General features: G+C 44.2%; 1 protein-coding gene across 3 annotated transcripts in view; it reads right to left on the bottom strand.

The window, feature by feature from the left end:
• Nucleotides 1-18,806, bottom strand: part of KATNBL1 (katanin regulatory subunit B1 like 1) — a 271,601-nt gene that overhangs the window by 164,570 nt on the left and 88,225 nt on the right. For all 3 annotated transcript variants that reach the window (XR_003856488.1, XR_003856489.1, XM_029600186.1), the window contains exon 4: nucleotides 5,349-5,399. Coding sequence is in view for 1 of the 3 variants with exons in the window: in XM_029600186.1 (XP_029456046.1) it covers nucleotides 5,349-5,399 (51 nt within the window). In the remaining 2 variants the exon portion in view is untranslated. The remainder of the gene's footprint in view (nucleotides 1-5,348; nucleotides 5,400-18,806) is intronic.

Below are 18,806 nucleotides of genomic sequence, written 5' to 3'. Positions count from 1 at the left end.
AACTTACCCAAGCTCCCCTACACTGGGCGGGCACTCGAAAGACCTGCTTGCAACACACTCTCGCCAAATGTAGACTCATCCGGCACCCTGATATCCAGTCTGTAATGCCGGGAGAAAGAGTGAAGGGAAGACCACGTTGCCGCCCTACAGATCTCCTGAGGAGAGACCAACTGACATTCCGCCCAGGAGGCTGCCTACACCCTAGCAGAATGAGCCCACAACCCCCTGGAACCTTCCGGCCCTTACAAAAATAGGCTGAGAAAATAGCCTCCTTTAGCTACCTAGCAATCGTAGCCTTGGATACTTTGTTTCCTTACTTTGCCCCACCAAATAAGATAAACAGATGATCCAAAAGCCGTTAGAGACCGTCAGACTGCATAACAGGATGCGTCTCACATCCAATTAGTGAAGCTTCCCAGACTGTGATGTCTCCGAAGTCCAGTTTGGAAAGGCCGGAAGCTCCACCATCTGGTTAAGGTGGAAAGAGAAAACGACGTTTGACAAAAATGAGGGCACCGTACACAGTGATACACCATCCTCCGTTATCTGCAGGAAAGGCTCCCTACAGGACAAAGCTTGCAGCTCCAATATCTGCCTGGCGGAACAAACTGCCACCAGGAAGACCACTTTAAGGTAAGATCATTCAGGGTCACTCTCCACATAGGCTCAAAGGGCTCTTCACATAGCACTCGCAAAACCAAATACAAGATCCAATCCGGACACATCCTGCGCACTGGAGGTCTCAAATGTTTTACCCCCTTTAGAAACCACACCATGTCTGAATGAGATGTCAAGGCTCTCCTGTGCGGCTTATTCCTGAGACAACCCAAAGCCACCATGTGAACACAAAGTGAATTATAGGCCACCACCACCCAGTCTAGGGTCTCCAGATTCACCCTTTTCTCCAAATTACGGTGAGAAAGCCACAGGGACAGACTGGATCTAAAGTCCACCTGAAGCGGTAACGGCTGCTGAAAATCCTCCGACAACAGATTCCACTGGGACAGTAAAGCTCTATGGAGAGGAAGCATTTGGGCAAAGTCCCATGGAACTATTTCCAGAGTAGACACCATTGAACCCAGCACCTGTTAATAATCTCAGATTCTGGGGATCAGAAGGCATAATGAACAAAATATCTGCATCTGCAACTTCACCTCCCTCCCCAGGGTCAGAAATACCTTGTCAACTCAGTTGTTGAATAGCGCTCCAAGATAGAGACTGGGTTGGTGCCAGATGACTCTGACAAATCTATCACCAGCCGAGCGCATGCAACATTTCCATGATCCGGTGAACTGCCTGAGCACATTCCATCTACAAATTTGCTCAGATAAGCCAGTTGTCCAGGTATGGATGAACTAGAATCCCCTAGCTTCTCAGGGCTGCCGCCAGACCACCATCATTTTTGTGAACGTCCACTGAGCAGTCACGAGCCCGAAATTAGAAATGCTGCCCTAACACCATGAACTGCAGAAACGTCTGGTGCTCCAACCTTATGGGTATGCAGATATGCTTCCATCAGGTTTAAGGATGCCAGAAACTCTCCTTTCCACAACAGTACTATTACTGTCCACAACATTTCCATCTGGAAGCGCAGCGCCTGCAGCACCGTGTTGACCTTCTGAAGATCCAGAATAGGCCTGAACATGCCTTCCTTTTTGGGCACCAGAAAATAGAGTACCTGCCCTTTGCTCTCTCCGCTGAAGGCACCAGCACAATCTCCTCTAGCTCTTGCAAACGGAGATTATTAGACTTATATCAAACACCAAAGAATTAAAAAAATCATTAAAAACATATCTTTGTTCTGCCACTTATAATATTGCCTATTTTTAACTGCCCCCTCCACTAACTTCTTAAGAAAACGTTTTATGTCCAACTAGCTATCCTTTTAATATCATATTATTTTACATTTTATTTTGTATTTATATTTGTCGTATTGTCTTTTTAGTTTAACTCATTATGTATGTATCATTTTAAACCGCCTAGATGGATTGTTACTAATCTTATTAGCGGTATATAAAAACTTTTAAACAAATAAATGTAAATAAATAAATATATAAACAATGTCTCTTGAACCGCCTCCCACTTGCTTTGAGATAGGCAGTGGAACACCAGAAAAGCCTCTCTCAGTGGATGAGAAAATTCTAAGGTATAACCATCTCTTACCACCTATAGAACCTATTGGTCCAACGTGATCTTGGTCCGCTCCTCGAAGAAAAGAGTTCATCTCACCCCCACTGCTTCCACAGAAGAGTGGACTGGCCTGAATTCATTATGAGGCCTTACAGGCTCCGGCCCCTGACTGGAACCCTCCCTGGGAGTCCTGCAGGCACTGCGAAAGGACTGCTGCAGTGTAAAGGTCTGCTTCTACCCTGAGGCTGGCGCCCCCTTGCCAGACCAAAATGCCTCAAGTCTCAGAAGCGAGAATGCACTGGAAAAGTCTTTTTGATTGCTTTCTTGTCCTCCGAAAGCTTATTTCCCTTAGACTCCCCTAACTGCTTCGTCAGCTTGTTACAAATCCTCTCCAAACAGCAGCTTTCTCTTAAAGGGAAGATTACACAATTGCGACTTGGACCAAACATATGCCGCCCAATTGCACAACCACAGGAGCCTGCGAGCTGCCACTGCCGAAACCATGTTCCTGGCTGAAAGTGCGCACCAAGTCATAAAGCACATCTGCCACTTAGGCCACCCTGGCCTCCAATCGGACTGCCTGCCTGGAATTGTCTGCTGCAGCATCATTTGCCTGCTGTGCTTTCTGCACCCAACAAAAGCAGGCCCTTTGCATCAGGCTCCCACAAATGGACGCCTGGAGAATCAACACTGAAACTTTAAACATCTTTTTTAACTGGTTCTCCAGCTTTCGGGCGTGAACATCCTTCAGTGCAGCCAAACCAACAACGGGGATGGTGGTCTTCTTAGTGACCGTCGACACCGCTGCATTTTAGGTAGTCTCAAAAGCTTCAAGGTCTCCTCCATCAGCAGGTACAACTTCGCCATTTCCTTGCTGACTTTCAAGCCAGCCTCCAGGGAATCCCACTCCCAGTTCACTAACTTTCCTCATCTTCTTGGGCAATGGAAAAGCCTTCGGTGGCCCCCGAAGTCCATCCAGGACTGGGTTTATGCCCTCATTGTCCGAGTCCTTCTGGGAAACCTTAGTCTCCAGATCCTCCAGGACCTGAGGAATGAAAGGTCTCAACTCTTCCTTCTAAAAAAGCTGGACAACCCTCGGGTCATCCCCCTCCAAAAGCGGAACTTCATCCGGATCAGTCACAGCCTTATCAGCCCGAGGGCCAGCATCTGGATCACTATCCATGGGTTCATCCCCGGGAACATATGCGAGGGCCCCCCCCCTCCCCCTCGCATCTAGTGGATCATCCAAGTCCTCCCAAGGTCAGTGACCCATATCCTCATCTCCTGAGGGACCCCTCAGATCCAGGCAATGCAAAAGACTTCCGGACCCCTCTTTCGGAGCTACTCTAGGCCTCTTTGGGGGACACTGTAACCTTCCCACCAGGGGCCGCGTCCCCTCTGCCCCCTTCCTTGCCAAATAGGCCTTATGCAGGGAGCAGAACGAAAACTAACATCAGAGAGCTCGTCACATGGCACGCCCCCCTCAGGCTCCCCTTCACCAGCAAATTTCTCAGAATTATTCAGGTTCCCAGGAGACAGAGGAGGGGAATCCCTGGGATTTCCTACAGTTGTTTGCCTTTTGCCATGTGCCTCCTTAGTAACCACGGTGCGTGCAGCCCCCCAGGAGTTTCTGGCACTGGGCTCGCTGACCACGTGACTCTGCTCAAACCTTCTGCCTCACCAGAGGATCCTTCCCCCCCCTTCCCGAGGCACAAACCATGTAGAATGCTGCCGAATTGAGGTGCCCTCCACGCGATCCACAGGCCTTACAGGTGGTCCCGCATCGCGATGTTGGCGCCATTGCCTCGACCACCTGGCGCTGTCCCGTGGCAGCTGCACTGAACAGACCTGACGCAATCGGCCCAAGTCCCTGCCACTGAAAGCCCAGGACCTCCAATGCTACCAGGGACTCTGTGATCCTTCTCCCTCCTGCAAGCCACGACTCATGGGCACAACCCAACCAGCCTGCTTCCTTTTTTTTTTTTTTAAAGGAGCAGAGACTTAAAAGATATGCCCCAGAAAAAGGGCATACTTCCCTGTTCTTGTCGCTGTAGAAGGAGAGAAGGCCTCAAAGGGAGCGAAGGAGCCAGGAGCCCTGCCTTTTGGACCTTCTGGATGACGTGGGCTGAGACAGCCAAGGACCATCAACTCCGTGCTTGCCGGGCTCCATCTGAGGAATGGTCCATGAAGGTGCTTAACACCTCAGGTCATTCTTCAATCTTTTTTTTTTCACACTCTCTCAGACTGCAGGTTTGCAACTCTATCATCTGCTGGAGACAGAGAAATACTGAGGGACTGCAGGAGGCACTCTCGGTCTTGTAGCTGTGCCTGAAAAGTTTTTATTCTCTGCCTCCATCTGCTGGTAGGGATGCAAAATCCACTTGTCTGGACTGATCCGGGTATGAACAGAAATTGCATTTACCCATTTCTTTCACTCATGACTTTATACACCTCTATCTCCCATCAGCTGTCTCTTCTCTAAGCTGAAGAACCCTAACCTCTTTATCCTTTCCTCACAGGGGAGTCACTACATCCACTTTATCATTTTGGTGAGGGAAAGCAAAGGCAGAGGGGAGACAGTGGATAGGAGGCCAAGTGTACTAATGAGGGAAGAGAGGAAGCAGATATGAACAAAGGAATCCCTGATTTATTGGTGGTGGGGGTGGGAGAAGGGGAAGACAGAGAGAAGATGCTGGCAAGGCCAGGTGTGCTGGAGGGGGAAAGGAGAGAGAGGGGAACACAGGGGACTCAGGTATGTACATGGAGATGAAGGAAGGAGGAGGCAGAAGGCAGACCCTAATGTGTAAGAACAACTGTGTTTGTCCTACTCAGCACCCTACTGACACTTTCCCCACTGCTGCCATTGTCATCACAAGGGATAAGTAGCTGTAGCCAAGGACAGCATCTGTAAAGAAAAAAAAAACAAAAAACAAAAACAGGGGACAAAAAAGGAGAAATCCAGATGAAAAGGCAAGCAGGGGGAATGGGATGCTGGTGGGGAAAGGAGGAGGAAGGGGCAAGACTCCAATGTATGAGATTAGCTGTGCTTGCCCCACTCAAGAGCCCCAATGCTGCTGTCTCCACTATTGCCACATCCATCCCTGAGCCCCTGCTCAGAAAACTCCTTGGTCTTCTGAGAAGTTTCAAAGGACCAATGTGGCCCTTCTGCTGAAAAGTTTGGGGGTCCTCTGCTACTGAATATAACACTTTTATCTTACCTGTTCATAAGTATAGGGAGGCAGTCAGCAACTACACCCAAGTCTTGCATCCTGGAAAGACACAAAACAGTATGAACAGTCAATACCAACATATCCTATAGAAATTACTTTTCATGGGCTATGAGTAGCGAACAGCCCCTCAGAATCACCAACATGTTGCTCCCTTCCCCTTGTGTCTGCTACTTAGAAGAGCCCACTGCACTTTACTTCTTGTGTCTGCTGCCCTATACAGTCAACAAGTCTCATTTCTTCTGATGCAAATATGGCTTCTAATTGATAGTAAAGTAAAGTTGCTCACTTGTAAACGGGTGTTTTCTGGACAGTAGGAAAAACCAGCCACACAAATGAGTGACATCACCAATGGCGCCAACATGTAAGTGGCTCTCTCTAGAGCTCATAAAAAGCAAGAGTCCTTGTGAGCATACACAGAAATTCCTGCATAGCTACTGTCTCAAGAGCCTCCCCAGTCATTTCCCCAGCTAAGCTTCAACTCCAGGATAGAAGGGTGGGATTATATGGCTTGTTTGTCATATTATTCATGGAGAAAACATGTTACAGGAAGCACTTTTCTTTCTCTTTGGACAAGCTGGACAAATCCAGCCACACAAGTGGGGACCCCCAAGCTGAAGGTTGCAACAAAATTCTTGAAATTCCCCTTTTTTTTGGGAACCTGATAAACAGGATGGAGGAAAAGTTGAAGTTTTAGTTAAATAAATTTTTGTCTTAGCACTGCTTCTCCAAAACTACTATCTCTGTGAGATTCTTCTAAACAATAGTGCTTTGTAAAAGTATAAATAGAAGACCATGTGGCTGCTTTGAAATTATCCTGTATTGAAGTCAATCTAAGATGGGCTACTGATCAGTGACATGCGGACGGGACCTTTAAGGGATTCAGTAAATCCACTGCCCTGATAAAGAAAGGAAAATAAAAAAAAAAAGTTTATCAGCTGCATATGCTATCAATCACTTGCCTAGCCACTGGCCAATAGAAGAGGCAGCCTGCAGAAACCATAGAGGTGGCCAATAAAGAGTGGAGCTGAAGAACAGGTGGCAGCCTCCTTGCGGCAGGGCCAATCATGAGAGCAGGTGGCAGCCCAACATATTATCATGAGCAGTCAGCCAAAGTCAGTGAGCACAGCTGCAAGAAATAACACAGCATGGACAGAAAGCAGGATTTTAACTTTGGCTTGCAACAAAGTCCCACCTTCTACCCTATGTGAAAAGCTGCAGCAAAAGTGTCAAACCCAAAAGTGTGGATCTTCAGAAAGCTGCATGACCTCAACCTGTGTGAAGCAGAGGGGAAGAGGCTGTTGCATCTGCGAGCTCAGAGAGGATTAATATCTGTCGGGCTGGTTTAGAATTGTAGCATCTGAATCAAGCTGCAAGTCAGTAAGTGTCTGCTGGGGTCAGGACTCTGGAAGGGGTCCTATTTCAGAAAGACTGCTAGGGACTGGGAACAAACAGGGAGCAAGAATCCTGAAGATTAAGGGATGGAAGATTGAGACTGCTGTACCTTGTTTCTCTGAGATGGGAAGTGTGAAGAATTTGATTTTCTCTGTGTCATTTTTGGGAAATATGCATCTCTGAATATTTCTATTTTGTACAGTACAGGAAAAATGCATTTGTTTTTATTTCTCCAGTCTTACACTGCAGGCAAAATCTAGCTCTTTGGTGTTTCCAGTTCAGCTTTTGTCTTCATGTTTCTCTTTCTAATTTGTGGCCAATCATTCTGTATTTGGTGAGGTTCTGTTTGTGTTTTGCCTATCAGACCTAGGAGAAGTATTCTGCCACCGTGTAGTTTGTGTGTCAGAATTTGTAGCAGTCCAACCTGTTCTTATTTCCAATTTGTACCTTTTAGTAAAAGGATGTATTATGTTCTAGAACAGTGAGCATGTGTGAGCATGAGTATATGTGCATCTGAGCATGTATATGAGCATGATTTAGCCCATGATCGTGGGCGAGCCTGAGAGAGTGGGTGTGTTCGAGGAAGCATTTGTGAGAGAGCATATGAGAGTATATGTGAGAATTAACATGCATGTTAGAAAGTATATGATTAGGAAAGAGAGGAGAAAGTTTGTACCCTGACTCTCAGGGTGACTGGAATCAAAAGTTCTCAGGTATGGAGAATGGATTTTTTTTTAATCCTTATTTTAACTATTGGGTGTTTTCTGATGTGTCTATTGTTTTGAAATATTTTATTGGTATTTAGATAATGTTTAAAATTTTTATGTTTTCAATTAATGGATGTTCAATTTGTCAGCTATTTTGAAATATTTATTTTTTTATTAGTATGGGTTTACAATTGTAAGCCCTCTGGGGACAGGAATTTTATTGCTTAATTTGTTATGAGGAATGGTGATGTTTGGATTTTTTTTCCTCTGTTGTAATGCATACAGAGTTTGGCTTCTTGGGGTTTCCAGTTCAGTTATTGTCTAAATGTTTCTATTTACTGTATATTATAGAGGGCAGATATTTACCCGAGCGAACCGCTGCTATCATCGCCCTCAGGGTCTCCATTCGAAAATAGGGAACCTTGAGAGCCCGGTTGACTCGCTTGAGATCCAAGATTGGACGAAAAGAACCGTCCTTTTTGGGAACGACGAAGTAGATGGAATACTGGTTAGACCCTTGTCCTCCACCGGGAATGGAACTATGGTACCGAGCTCTTGTAGCCTGCCAAGAGTCTGGTTGACCGCTGGCCACTTCCGGCTTCCGCAGGGAGAGATTATGTGAAGATCCGGTATGTCCTGAGCAAATTCTAATGCGTAACCTTTCTCTATCACCTCTAGGACCCATTGATCCGTCGTAATCTTGACCCATTCCTTGAGAAACAGGGACAGTCATCCACCTAAGTTTTGAACGGAGGAATGGGCCGGCCATATCTCATTGTGGAGAGGACTTTGTGGTCGAGTGCTGTGGGTTGGCATCCCAGAAGGGACGATGGCCAAGAAAGGAATGAGACCAGGACTGGGATCTGGAGGAAGTACCTCTTGGAAAGGATCCCCGCGCTCTGCTATTATACTGATGCTGACCTCAAGCAAGAGCGCGAAGGAAAGAAAGATCTAGCCTGCTTCGGGCGGTCCTCCGGCAGCTTATGAATATTGTTCTCTCACAAGGATTTAATAAGCTGTTCAAGGTCCTCACCAAAAAGCAACTTACCCTTGAAGGGAAGCGTGCCCAACTGAGACTTGGAGGAGGAATCCGCAGCCCAACTGGGGAGCCAGAGGAGGCGTCTGGCTGATACCATGGAAACCATGGCCCTGGCCTGCACTTAGAGCAAATCGTAAAGGGCATCAGCCCCATATGCCACTGCTGCCTCTAGCTTTTCTGCCTGCTCTGCCTCTGCAGACGGGAGGTCCTGGGTGCTGAGCAATTGTTGAACCCACCTGAGGCTTGCCCGCTGCATGAGACTACTGCAGATTGTCGCCCGGACTCCTAAGGCCAGGACTTAAAAGATGCGCTTGAGATAAAGCTCGAGTTTGCGGTCCTGAACATCCTTCAACGCCGTGGCTCCCACCACCGGGATGTTGGTGTGTTTGGTAACAGTGGAGTCAGAGGAATCCACTTTGGGAACTTTAAGCATTTCTAAGCAGTCATCAGGGAGAGGACAGAACTTGTCCATTGCCCTACCCACTCGGAGCCCCGCCTCTGGAGACTCCCATTCCCGAAGGAGCAGCAGCTTGTGCATAGGATGGAATGGAAATGTACGTGAAGGAGCCCTAAGTCCCGACAGGACCGGGTCTACGTTAGCTGGCATAGAGGCTGTAACGGTATCCTCAGGTGACACCTCAATTCCCAGCTCCTACAAAATAAAGGGAATGAGGGATCCAGCTCTTCCCTTTGGAACAAACGAAGTAGTCACGGGTCATCACCTTCGAGGGGAGCACCTGGGAGCAGTAAGTCAGAATCCTGATCCGGATCAGGGACCAGAGGCGGCTGGGGGGGGTTCCGGTGGTGGCGGGACCCCCGGTACCACCCTGACCCTGATATAGCCCTTACCCTCTGGCACCGCATTACTGCTTAATGGTTCCAATCCCCGGTTAGCAAAGGCAGCTAACAGGTGACTCAGATGGGGACATCATGTCGGTGTTTGTTTTTTGTTTATTGGTTTACTTACTTATTTGTTTGTATTTTCACAAAAAATCAAGAAATACATTATTAAAAAAAAAAAAAAAAAAAAGATCTAAACGATTTCTTTGCTTCGGTGTTTACTGAAGAGGATGTTGGGGAGATACCCGTTCGGGAGAAGGTTTTCATGGGTAATGATTCAGATTGACTGAATCATTACCGCACTTTAAGCATGCCTGTACCAAAATACTTAACCAAACATTGTATATAGTGTACAATATATATATATGCCTATATCCACAATTATGTTCGCTCTGCATATAATGTTATGCACCTTTCTCTAGTTTCAATGATATATACCGCACTCTAAACATGCCTCGTCACCAAATTTTTAACCAAACATTGTATATAGTACCCAATATATATAAACTTATATCAACAGTTTTGTTCGCTCTGAATATAAAGTTATTCACCTTTCTCGGTTTGCCATGTAACCAAATTGTTCAATGTATTTTCTCTATCATTATTATATGTTCTATGTAAACCGATACGATGTGAATATGGTTATCGGTATATAAAAACACTTAAATAAATAAAATAAAATAAATCAAATCACAGTGAACCTAAAAGATGTGATAGAACTGATTAACAAACTGAAGAGTAGTAAATCTTGCCTAACAAATCTGCTTCACTTTTTTGAAGGGGTTAATAAACATGTGGATAAAGGTGAACCGGTAGATGTAGTGTATTTGGATTTTCAGAAGGCATTTGACAAAAGTTCCTCATAAGAGGCTTCTAGGAAAAATAAAAAGTCATGGGATAGGTGGCGATGTCCTTTCGTTGATTACAAACTGGCTAAAAGACAGGAAACAGAGTAGGATTAAATGGACAATTTTCTCAGTGGAGGGGAGTGGGCAGTGGAGTACCTCAGGGATCTGTACTGGGACCCATGCTTTTCAATATATTTATAAATTATCTGGAAAGAAATACAACAAGTGATGTGGGGGTTGGGCGTTTGGCTTCTCTGACTGATGGCACGCCACGTCAGAAGGCCAACGTCTGTCCCATGTCTAAACCTACGCTTAGTGTAAAGAAAATGTCATACTCTGACCGCAGCATATGAACAGCCTCCAGCTAACAGGAAGTCAGCAGGAAACATCTAGTGCAAGCTTCTGCAGCCCAGAATAGCTCATGACCTACTTGCATTTATGTGGTGTTTCACACCTAGATAGTTTAGTACAAATGACCAGCTAATGACCTCCCCCCTCCCTGCCTGCAGACTGACCGCTTGCACCTACTGCCCACTTGCGCCTACTTAGTAAAAGGTCAGCATAAACACTTGTGGTGGAAAACATTGTAGCAGGAAAATATGTGACGTATGTATCATATGAAATGCTATGAGATCATTTACAATAAAAGAGCAGCCTTCCCAAAAGCCTGGGAGAGACGCTTCACCATGAATCCTGTGTGAGGTGTCTTCATTACCGTTGCTTCATCTGGTGAGCCCGACGTGATTTAAGTCTTGATCCAAGGAGTGACCCGAGACGTGACAACTCCCTGCTCATCCGGCTGGACAGAAAGCCTAGATGCGCATCGTAAAACAGCAAAACTCGCTCCCACAAACGTAAGTATTTTTTTCTCAGCGAGTTTGCTCTCAACAACAGACCCGTCGTAAGTATTTATTCAGCGAGTTTGTTCCCAAACATTCGTGAGTATGGGAGATAGCATTTCAATTCAGCATAGAAGTCATGCGGAAGAATTGAAAATATTAGTGAAGAATCATTATTTAGTCACCAAGGGAGAAAGGGTACATATCAAATTGGGGGACATGGAAAAATTGATGAAAGAGATAGCTTGTCGTTGTCCTTGGTACCCCGAATCAGGAACTCTGAATGTAGAAGACTGGATCCAGATAGGTAATAGTCTGCATACATATCCACGAGCTCCTTTAAAGCAGTTATTGCTCTGGAAAAAATGTACAGAGGCTCTAGAACACATCAGGACTAAAAATCTCAAGGCACCACTTTTAGTTCATGCGTCCTTAGAAACAGACAGTAAAGAAACAGACAGACTGTCCATCAGCACACCTAGTACACACACTCATCCCTTACCAGATCTGCAAAATCCCTCAGGAACAGCAACTTCGCTGTATTCTCAGCTTCCCATGCCAGAACCCATGACGCAGCCCATTCAGACCTCTCAGCCTGATTCAGAAAAACAACCCCTAGGCACAATTGAACCACAACCTGGCCAGTGTGGTCCAATTTGCAAAGAAAATCTTACCGGAGAAGAATTATTAGAAGGACTTCAAGTCTTTCTCATTACAGAAAGGACTCCCGTGGTTTCCTCTGCGTTCACCTTAGAGAAAAAACCTCAGGAAGCTAAAGACACTGAAATCAGAGAAGCTAGTCTCTCTCCGCCTTACCCTAAAGTTCTTTCACCACCCATAAATTCCCTGTATCCTGAGCTGTCACTGTATCCTGAGCTTCCTGAATTGTCACTGATTCCTGAACCTCCTAACCTGTCACCTAACCCTTGCCTCCAATCCATGCCTATTTTCCTTGAGAATAGCGAGAAAGACACGGAGAGTAGAGAGGAAGTTGAAAAAGTCATTGTACCTTCAACTGTCGCTGGTCCTCCAGCAGCACAAGTTGCCAAATTAGAACGTTCATTTTTTTATGTCACCATTTGGGTTGATTCATTTCATGGATGGACGCTTGCCTTAAGCCCACAAAAAAGAGTCTGTCCTCTGGAAGGATCTCTGACAACAATTGAATTGCATACCGCCCGGAGTGCCGTACGCAGTAAAAATGCTCCCAGGTCTTCCAAGAAATTAGCATATATGACCTTGGGCCAGGCATTCCTAATATCGCAGCAGCGTTATAATCAAAAACGGTTCCAACGTGAGAGAAATGATTTAATAAGACAGTACAATGCTCTATTGGAAACCAGAATAAACAAAACATACGTATTTAAAGCACATTTCCCTACAGGAAATGATAGGGGCCCTTCACACATCAAGAAAAGATTCAATGTATGTTACAACTGTGTTGAAATTTGGCCAAGACACTCAATTTCATGTGAAATGTTTTCCTTTTCACAAAATTAAAATGGAATACATTTAAAATGACCTCGTGACTCTGAACCTTATATTTCATAGCTGTTAATTACATTAATAGTGCACAGAATTAGTTTTGTTTAGGATAAAGTAGATTAGGATAAAATCTGACTATTGATTCATTGAATGGAGTTCTCTTTATCTGTTTATTTTCTCTTGAGAAACGCTTTCGGCATACACTAGCCCTTCCCCTCACTCTATCTTTCTGTTAACTCGTGTGGGGGAGGGAGAACTTTTGAAAAAAAACAAACTGAACTTAGTACTGTAGTTTATCTCTCTACTTCTGTATTTGCATATATCTCTGATATACTGAATTGAGGTTACTGACAAAGACATTTCCTAGTGTTAAAATTTACGATCAGTGCTGAGCGGAAGTAAAGGTTTGTGGTGACAGGCACAGCACTGCTTATAGAAGTATTTTTGTCAGTGACTTGTGCGGCGAACGGAAAAAAGAAAAAAAAAAGAGTTACTTTTGTTTAAACGGAGCATATTTAAGCTCTACTCATTTGATAATTAACTGTTTGATGTTTAAGTTCTAATTCCTCTAATTACTTAGTAGTGCACATTATACTTCAGCTCAGAATATTATTGACCAAATGTACCATATTGTTTTGTTTTCTTAATAATTCTTTGAATACTAGTTTTATTTCAGGAAACTTCAGTTTTATTTTCTTTTTCTAAATTTTATTCAGAATTCTGAACCTTTATTTTTTACTAATGGAGGTTGCTACATCTAAAGCAATCCCTCCCAAGTCTTTTCTTGCAAATCCAAATTGATTTTATTAAATGGTATAATAGAATTGATTCTCCAAGATTCAAAACGTAACAATTTCACTTTAATCATTACCTTAATAATTTTTTGCTGAGTGCCAGATTTTAATATTTTCCAGATTGACAGTCTTCCTGTCATGAGAGATGTAAAGATGAACACTTCACTTTGTAGTTTATTTTAACATTTTTCAAACATTTCTTACACATCCTTTTGACTTTTGATCTTTTGATCTAATTTTATTTCTGTTACATCCTGCTATGACACTTAAGCTGATGCTTCATTGTTTTTAATCATAAAGTGGAAAAACATTATATAAGATTAGTAATAGTAGAATTATAGCCATAATGAAATGTCATTAATTAATCTGAATTTCAGTTTTTTCCCTATATTAGGTACCCGACGCTACAAGAAACACATATCACAATTTAAGCCTTGATGAATGAAAAATTGATACACCTTGCTGTAAGATTGACTATGTCATCATTAAATTTTATTAATCTTGCTACAGCAGTCAGCGCAAAAAGCGGAACTAGTTGCAGTCATTCCAGCTTTGCAATTTTTATCAATGCTGATTTAAACCTTATTTCTGATAGCCAGTATGTTTGTAATGTTGCTTCTTCTCCTCCTGGAGCGTAAACACAAACAAACAGAAAACGGGAAATGCCATGCCATTGGACTTTGCCATTGGTCTTCCCCCTAAAACACTTTAAATCATCTAAATATATCAAATTCAAATCAGACCACAGCCGCGGATAATCATTATGGAACTAAAGTTAGTCACCCACAACCGTCAGTTTTGTATTGCCTAATACTGTCTGGCATGGTCCCGTTCCCGGGCATGCTACTGTGCTTTCTTTCACAGGTCCAATTTGGGTGCCAATCCATTGTATGAAGCCGTGGAAGGATGGAAAGGCGTCCGGATCCACAAAACCCGATCCCAAACTTCTCCCTAAACCTCCACAGCCCACAGACGGTCAGAGACCGGACTCCCCGCAAAAAGAAGCCCCTGATGACCTGGAGATAGATCAAAGCCCTATCTCACCAATCTGCACAACTCTTGGAACAGCAAAGCCTTGAGTAAACTCCAGAGAACTTCTTATTAGCTGTCTTTTCTTGCCTGAATGCCAACTCAATAACAATTGTGTTCTGTATACTCATATTTAGCTTCATCTCTCTTGCCATGGCGAATGTCTGAACAAGAACTATTGACAATCCAATATGTACATTACCGATGCACAGACTTTATCACAACTATTGAACCAAACAGATTGCTGGGTTTGCATACACATGCCAGCCCATTCCAGAGAAGGACTATTGATGCATGCAGTTTTTAACCTATCAGGATGGACTAATTACCCATGGACTTACAGAAGGGTCTTTTATAAATTCACCTGTCAATTACACAGTAATGTATTTGGATAGTAGGGTACAAATGAATGCTGTTTTTGTTGGAATATAATAATTACAATATCACAGGGCTCAGGGTAGGGAAATACCCATATTGCAATCAAACATTCATTCTGCACCACATCATGTCTGGAAAATACTCCTTCCTTAATGCAACCATCACTGAACACATGCACAATTTCACAAACATCTCCTGGCTCCAAGTCTCAGAAAGACTATTCTCATTGTTGTATATATATATATATATATATCAGATTATAAAGCAAATCTCACACATACCATAGAGCAGATAGAGGCCATGATTGCAGAAGCGCCACCCTCAGATAAGAACACCGGCATCCCCCTGGGACTGGCTATAGTCCTGGCTTCCTAATATCGGTGGTATCACACGACTCCTTCCTGTTGCATTCCTGAAGATAGGCTTCCTTGTTTGGCTTGCTGCCTTCAGTGCATACCCCATCTCATATCCATTCTAAAACCCCAATCTCGGCCTGGATACAGAGATGTACTTTATGCTACTTAAAATTAAAAACAAAAAAAGAAAAAGACCAGATGTGGGGGTTGGGCGTTTGGCTTCTCTGACTGATGGCACGCCACGTCAGAAGGCCAACGTCTGTCCCATGTCTAAACCTACGCTTAGTGTAAAGAAAATGTCATACTCTGACCGCAGCATATGAACAGCCTCCAGCTAACAGGAAGTCAGCAGGAAACATCTAGTGCAAGCTTCTGCAGCCCCAGAATAGCTCATGACCTACTTGCATTTATGTGGTGTTTCACACCTAGATAGTTTAGTACAAATGACCAGCTAATGACCTCCCCCCTCCCTGCCTGCAGACTGACCGCTTGCACCTACTGCCCACTTGCGCCTACTTAGTAAAAGGTCAGCATAAACACTTGTGGTGGAAAACATTGTAGCAGGAAAATATGTGACGTATGTATCATATGAAATGCTATGAGATCATTTACAATAAAAGAGCAGCCTTCCCAAAAGCCTGGGAGAGACGCTTCACCATGAATCCTGTGTGAGGTGACTTCATTACCGTTGCTACAAAGTGAGGTAATCAAATTTGCAGATGATACAAAATTCCATGCCCCTTATCATTTTGGTCACTCTTCTCTGTACTTTCTCCAGTGCAACTATGTTTTTTGAGATGCAGCGACAGAACTGCACACAGTATTCAAGGTACAGTCTCACCATGGAGCAATACAGAGGCATTATGACATCCACCATTTTATTTGACATTCCCTTCCTAATAATTCCTAACATTCTGTTTGCTTTTTTGACCACCACAGCACACTGAGCCGATGATTTCAATGTATTATCCACTATGACACCTCGATCTCTTTTCTGGCTAGTAACCACTAAGATAAAACCTAACATTGTGTAAAAGCAAGTTTGCTTACCGTAAACAGTGTTTCCGTAGATAGCAGGATGACTTAGCCATGCTGTCATGGGATCTGTCAATCAGGTCCGGGAGGCAGAGCTTTATAAAGTAGAGATTTAGATTTTAGCTCTCTGCGGCTGTGCGTGTGTTCCCGCGCAGGAAAGTAAAAGATTCTCCTCAGTCTATGATTAAGCTGTAGTGTAGTCAAAGAGACGGTGATTGCCAGGGAGGAGGGTGGGTCAGCATGGCTAAGTCATCCTGCTATCTACGGGAACACCATTTACGGTAAGCAAACTTGCTTTTTCCCCGTCGATAGCAGGGCTGAATTAGCCATGCTGTCATGGGAGTCTCAAGCTCCCGATCACGTTGTTTATGGTATATATGTTTGTACGTGATCATGAACAGTGTGGCATTCACCGTGTACAAGAGGATAGAGATTGCAGGATTGCGTGCCCTATCTTCGCATCAGTGGCTGCTTGTTGATCAAGGCAGTAGTGCGATGTGAAGGTATGGAGCGATGACCATGTAGCTGCCTTACAAATGTCTATGGGTTGTACATGTTTAAGGTGTGCCAAGGAGGCCGCCACTGCTCTAACCTGATGAGCTTTGGGAACAGAATGTAGCTGTAGCTTCTGTTTGTCATAGCAGAACTTGATGCATTGTGCTATCCAGCTGGAGATGGTGCATTTAGCCAACGGTAGTCCAGGCACCTTCAGGTCGAAAGAGACAAAGAGTTAAGAAACACGGGAGTCCAAGTTTGTTCTTTCTTTGTAGTATGCTAAAGCTCTTTTGCAGTCTAGCGTATGTAGTAAATTTTCCCTGTCATTTGCATGAGGTTGAGGGGAAAAGATGGGTAGTTCTATGGTCTGATTGAGATGGAATTGAGAAACCACTTTTGGTAGAAGGATGGGTGAGTTTGGAGAACCACTTTCTGATGATGAAACTGTAAATACGGAGACTAATGGACCAAGGCTTGTAATTCACTGACTCGTCGTGCTGACATTACTGCAACCAGTAACACCCACCTTCCATGTGAGGTATTTAATATGTGCTGAGTCCATGGGCTGTTCAAGAACTATGTTGAGGTTCCACGGAACTGGAGGTTTGGAGATCGGAGGGCGAAGGTGAGTTAACCCCTTGATGAAACGAGATAGTAAGGGGTGATTGGAAATAGGAATATTGTTAAGTGATCTGTGATATGCCGCTATGGCACTGAGATGAACTCTAATGGATGAGGTTGCCAGACCAGCTGTGTACAGTGTATGTAGATAATCAATGAGTAACTCAGGTGAACAGTCTAATGGTGGTACACCGTTAGAAGTGCACCAAGCAGAGTAGCATTTCCATTTATAGCTATAGTTTTTCCTTCTTGAGAGTTTCCTGGATTCTAACAAAATGGATTGTGCTGAAGTGGAAACTCCCTGTTCTGTTAAAAGGAGCCTCTCAATCTCCATACTGTCAAATGAAGAGATGAGTGTAGTGGGTGTAGAAGCGTTCCTTGATCTTGGAAGAGAAGATCTGGGCGATTTGGTAATCGAATGGGGTCCGTGATGGATAGTCGGAGAAGGAAACTGTACCACGGTTGCCTTGGCCAGGCTGGAGCTATGAGTATCAGTTGAGCCTTGTCTGCTATGCACTTCTGAAGTGTCCTTGTTATGAGTGATATGGGAGGAAAGGCATACAGGAGGCCTGTCGTCCACGGATTGAGGAAGGCATCTTGGGTGATCCTGAACTGACTTGGTCTTATCGAACAGAATTTGGGAACCTGAGCATTGATCTCGGTTGCAAAGAGATCTATCGCAGGTGTCCCCCATTGCATGAAAATGTCTTGGGCTGCCTCCGAACTGAGTGTCCATGCAATGTTGGTGAGCATGTTTGAAGATTGTCAGGGTCTTCTTGAAAAGGGGCCATGAACCGGACCCTCCTTGCTTGTTGATATAAAACATTGCCACTTGATTGTCTGTGTAGATCATGACTCTGTGGCCCTTTAAGTAATCTTGAAACACTTATAGCACATTTCGAACTGCTCTGAGCTCTAATAGATTTATCTGCAGGGTCTGCTCGGAGATTGTCCATAACCCTTGGGTTTCGTAAATCTCGAGATGTGCTCCCCATCCCTTGCGAGACGCATCTGTGGTTAAGACTGCGTTGTGAGGAGGAGGACTGAATACTGCTCCTTTGGACAGGGTGGAGTGTAGGAGCCACCATGTTATGTCCTGTTTCATCTCTTGTTACCTTGTAAATAATTTGCTGTCAGTTAACTGCCTCTCTTCTCTCTTCCAGCTCCCAGTTATTTATTTCCCTGTTTTATTGTAACTGTCACTCTCCTTACAATGCTCTTGTTCCAGTTGTTTGAGTTCTCTCTTACCTTGCACACTTTGTTAAATGTAAACTGGTTTGATGTGATTCATGTCATGAAAGCCAGTATAGTAAAAATAATAAATAAATAAATAAATAAATAAATAAATAAATAAAACTCGGAAGTCAATGATAGCTTCTGTGTCAACGATTGTGAATGTTGTTTCTATTGACGTTTTAGTCCCCATTGCAGGCATCTCATGTGTAGCCTGGTGTTGGGCACTGTGAAGATAGCTGCCGCCATGTGGCCGAGGACTACCAAAATTTGTCTCGCCGACGGCCTTTGAGTGTTGTTCAACGAGTAGAGAAGTTGACGTAGTTGTGTTATTCTTTCTGTTGGGAGATATGCC

Source organism: Rhinatrema bivittatum, chromosome 4 (assembly GCF_901001135.1).
Source record: "Rhinatrema bivittatum chromosome 4, aRhiBiv1.1, whole genome shotgun sequence".
Taxonomy (NCBI): domain Eukaryota; kingdom Metazoa; phylum Chordata; class Amphibia; order Gymnophiona; family Rhinatrematidae; genus Rhinatrema; species Rhinatrema bivittatum.
The sequence above is the reverse complement of the archived record's forward strand: the minus strand, read 5'-3'. Positions and strand labels throughout refer to the sequence as shown.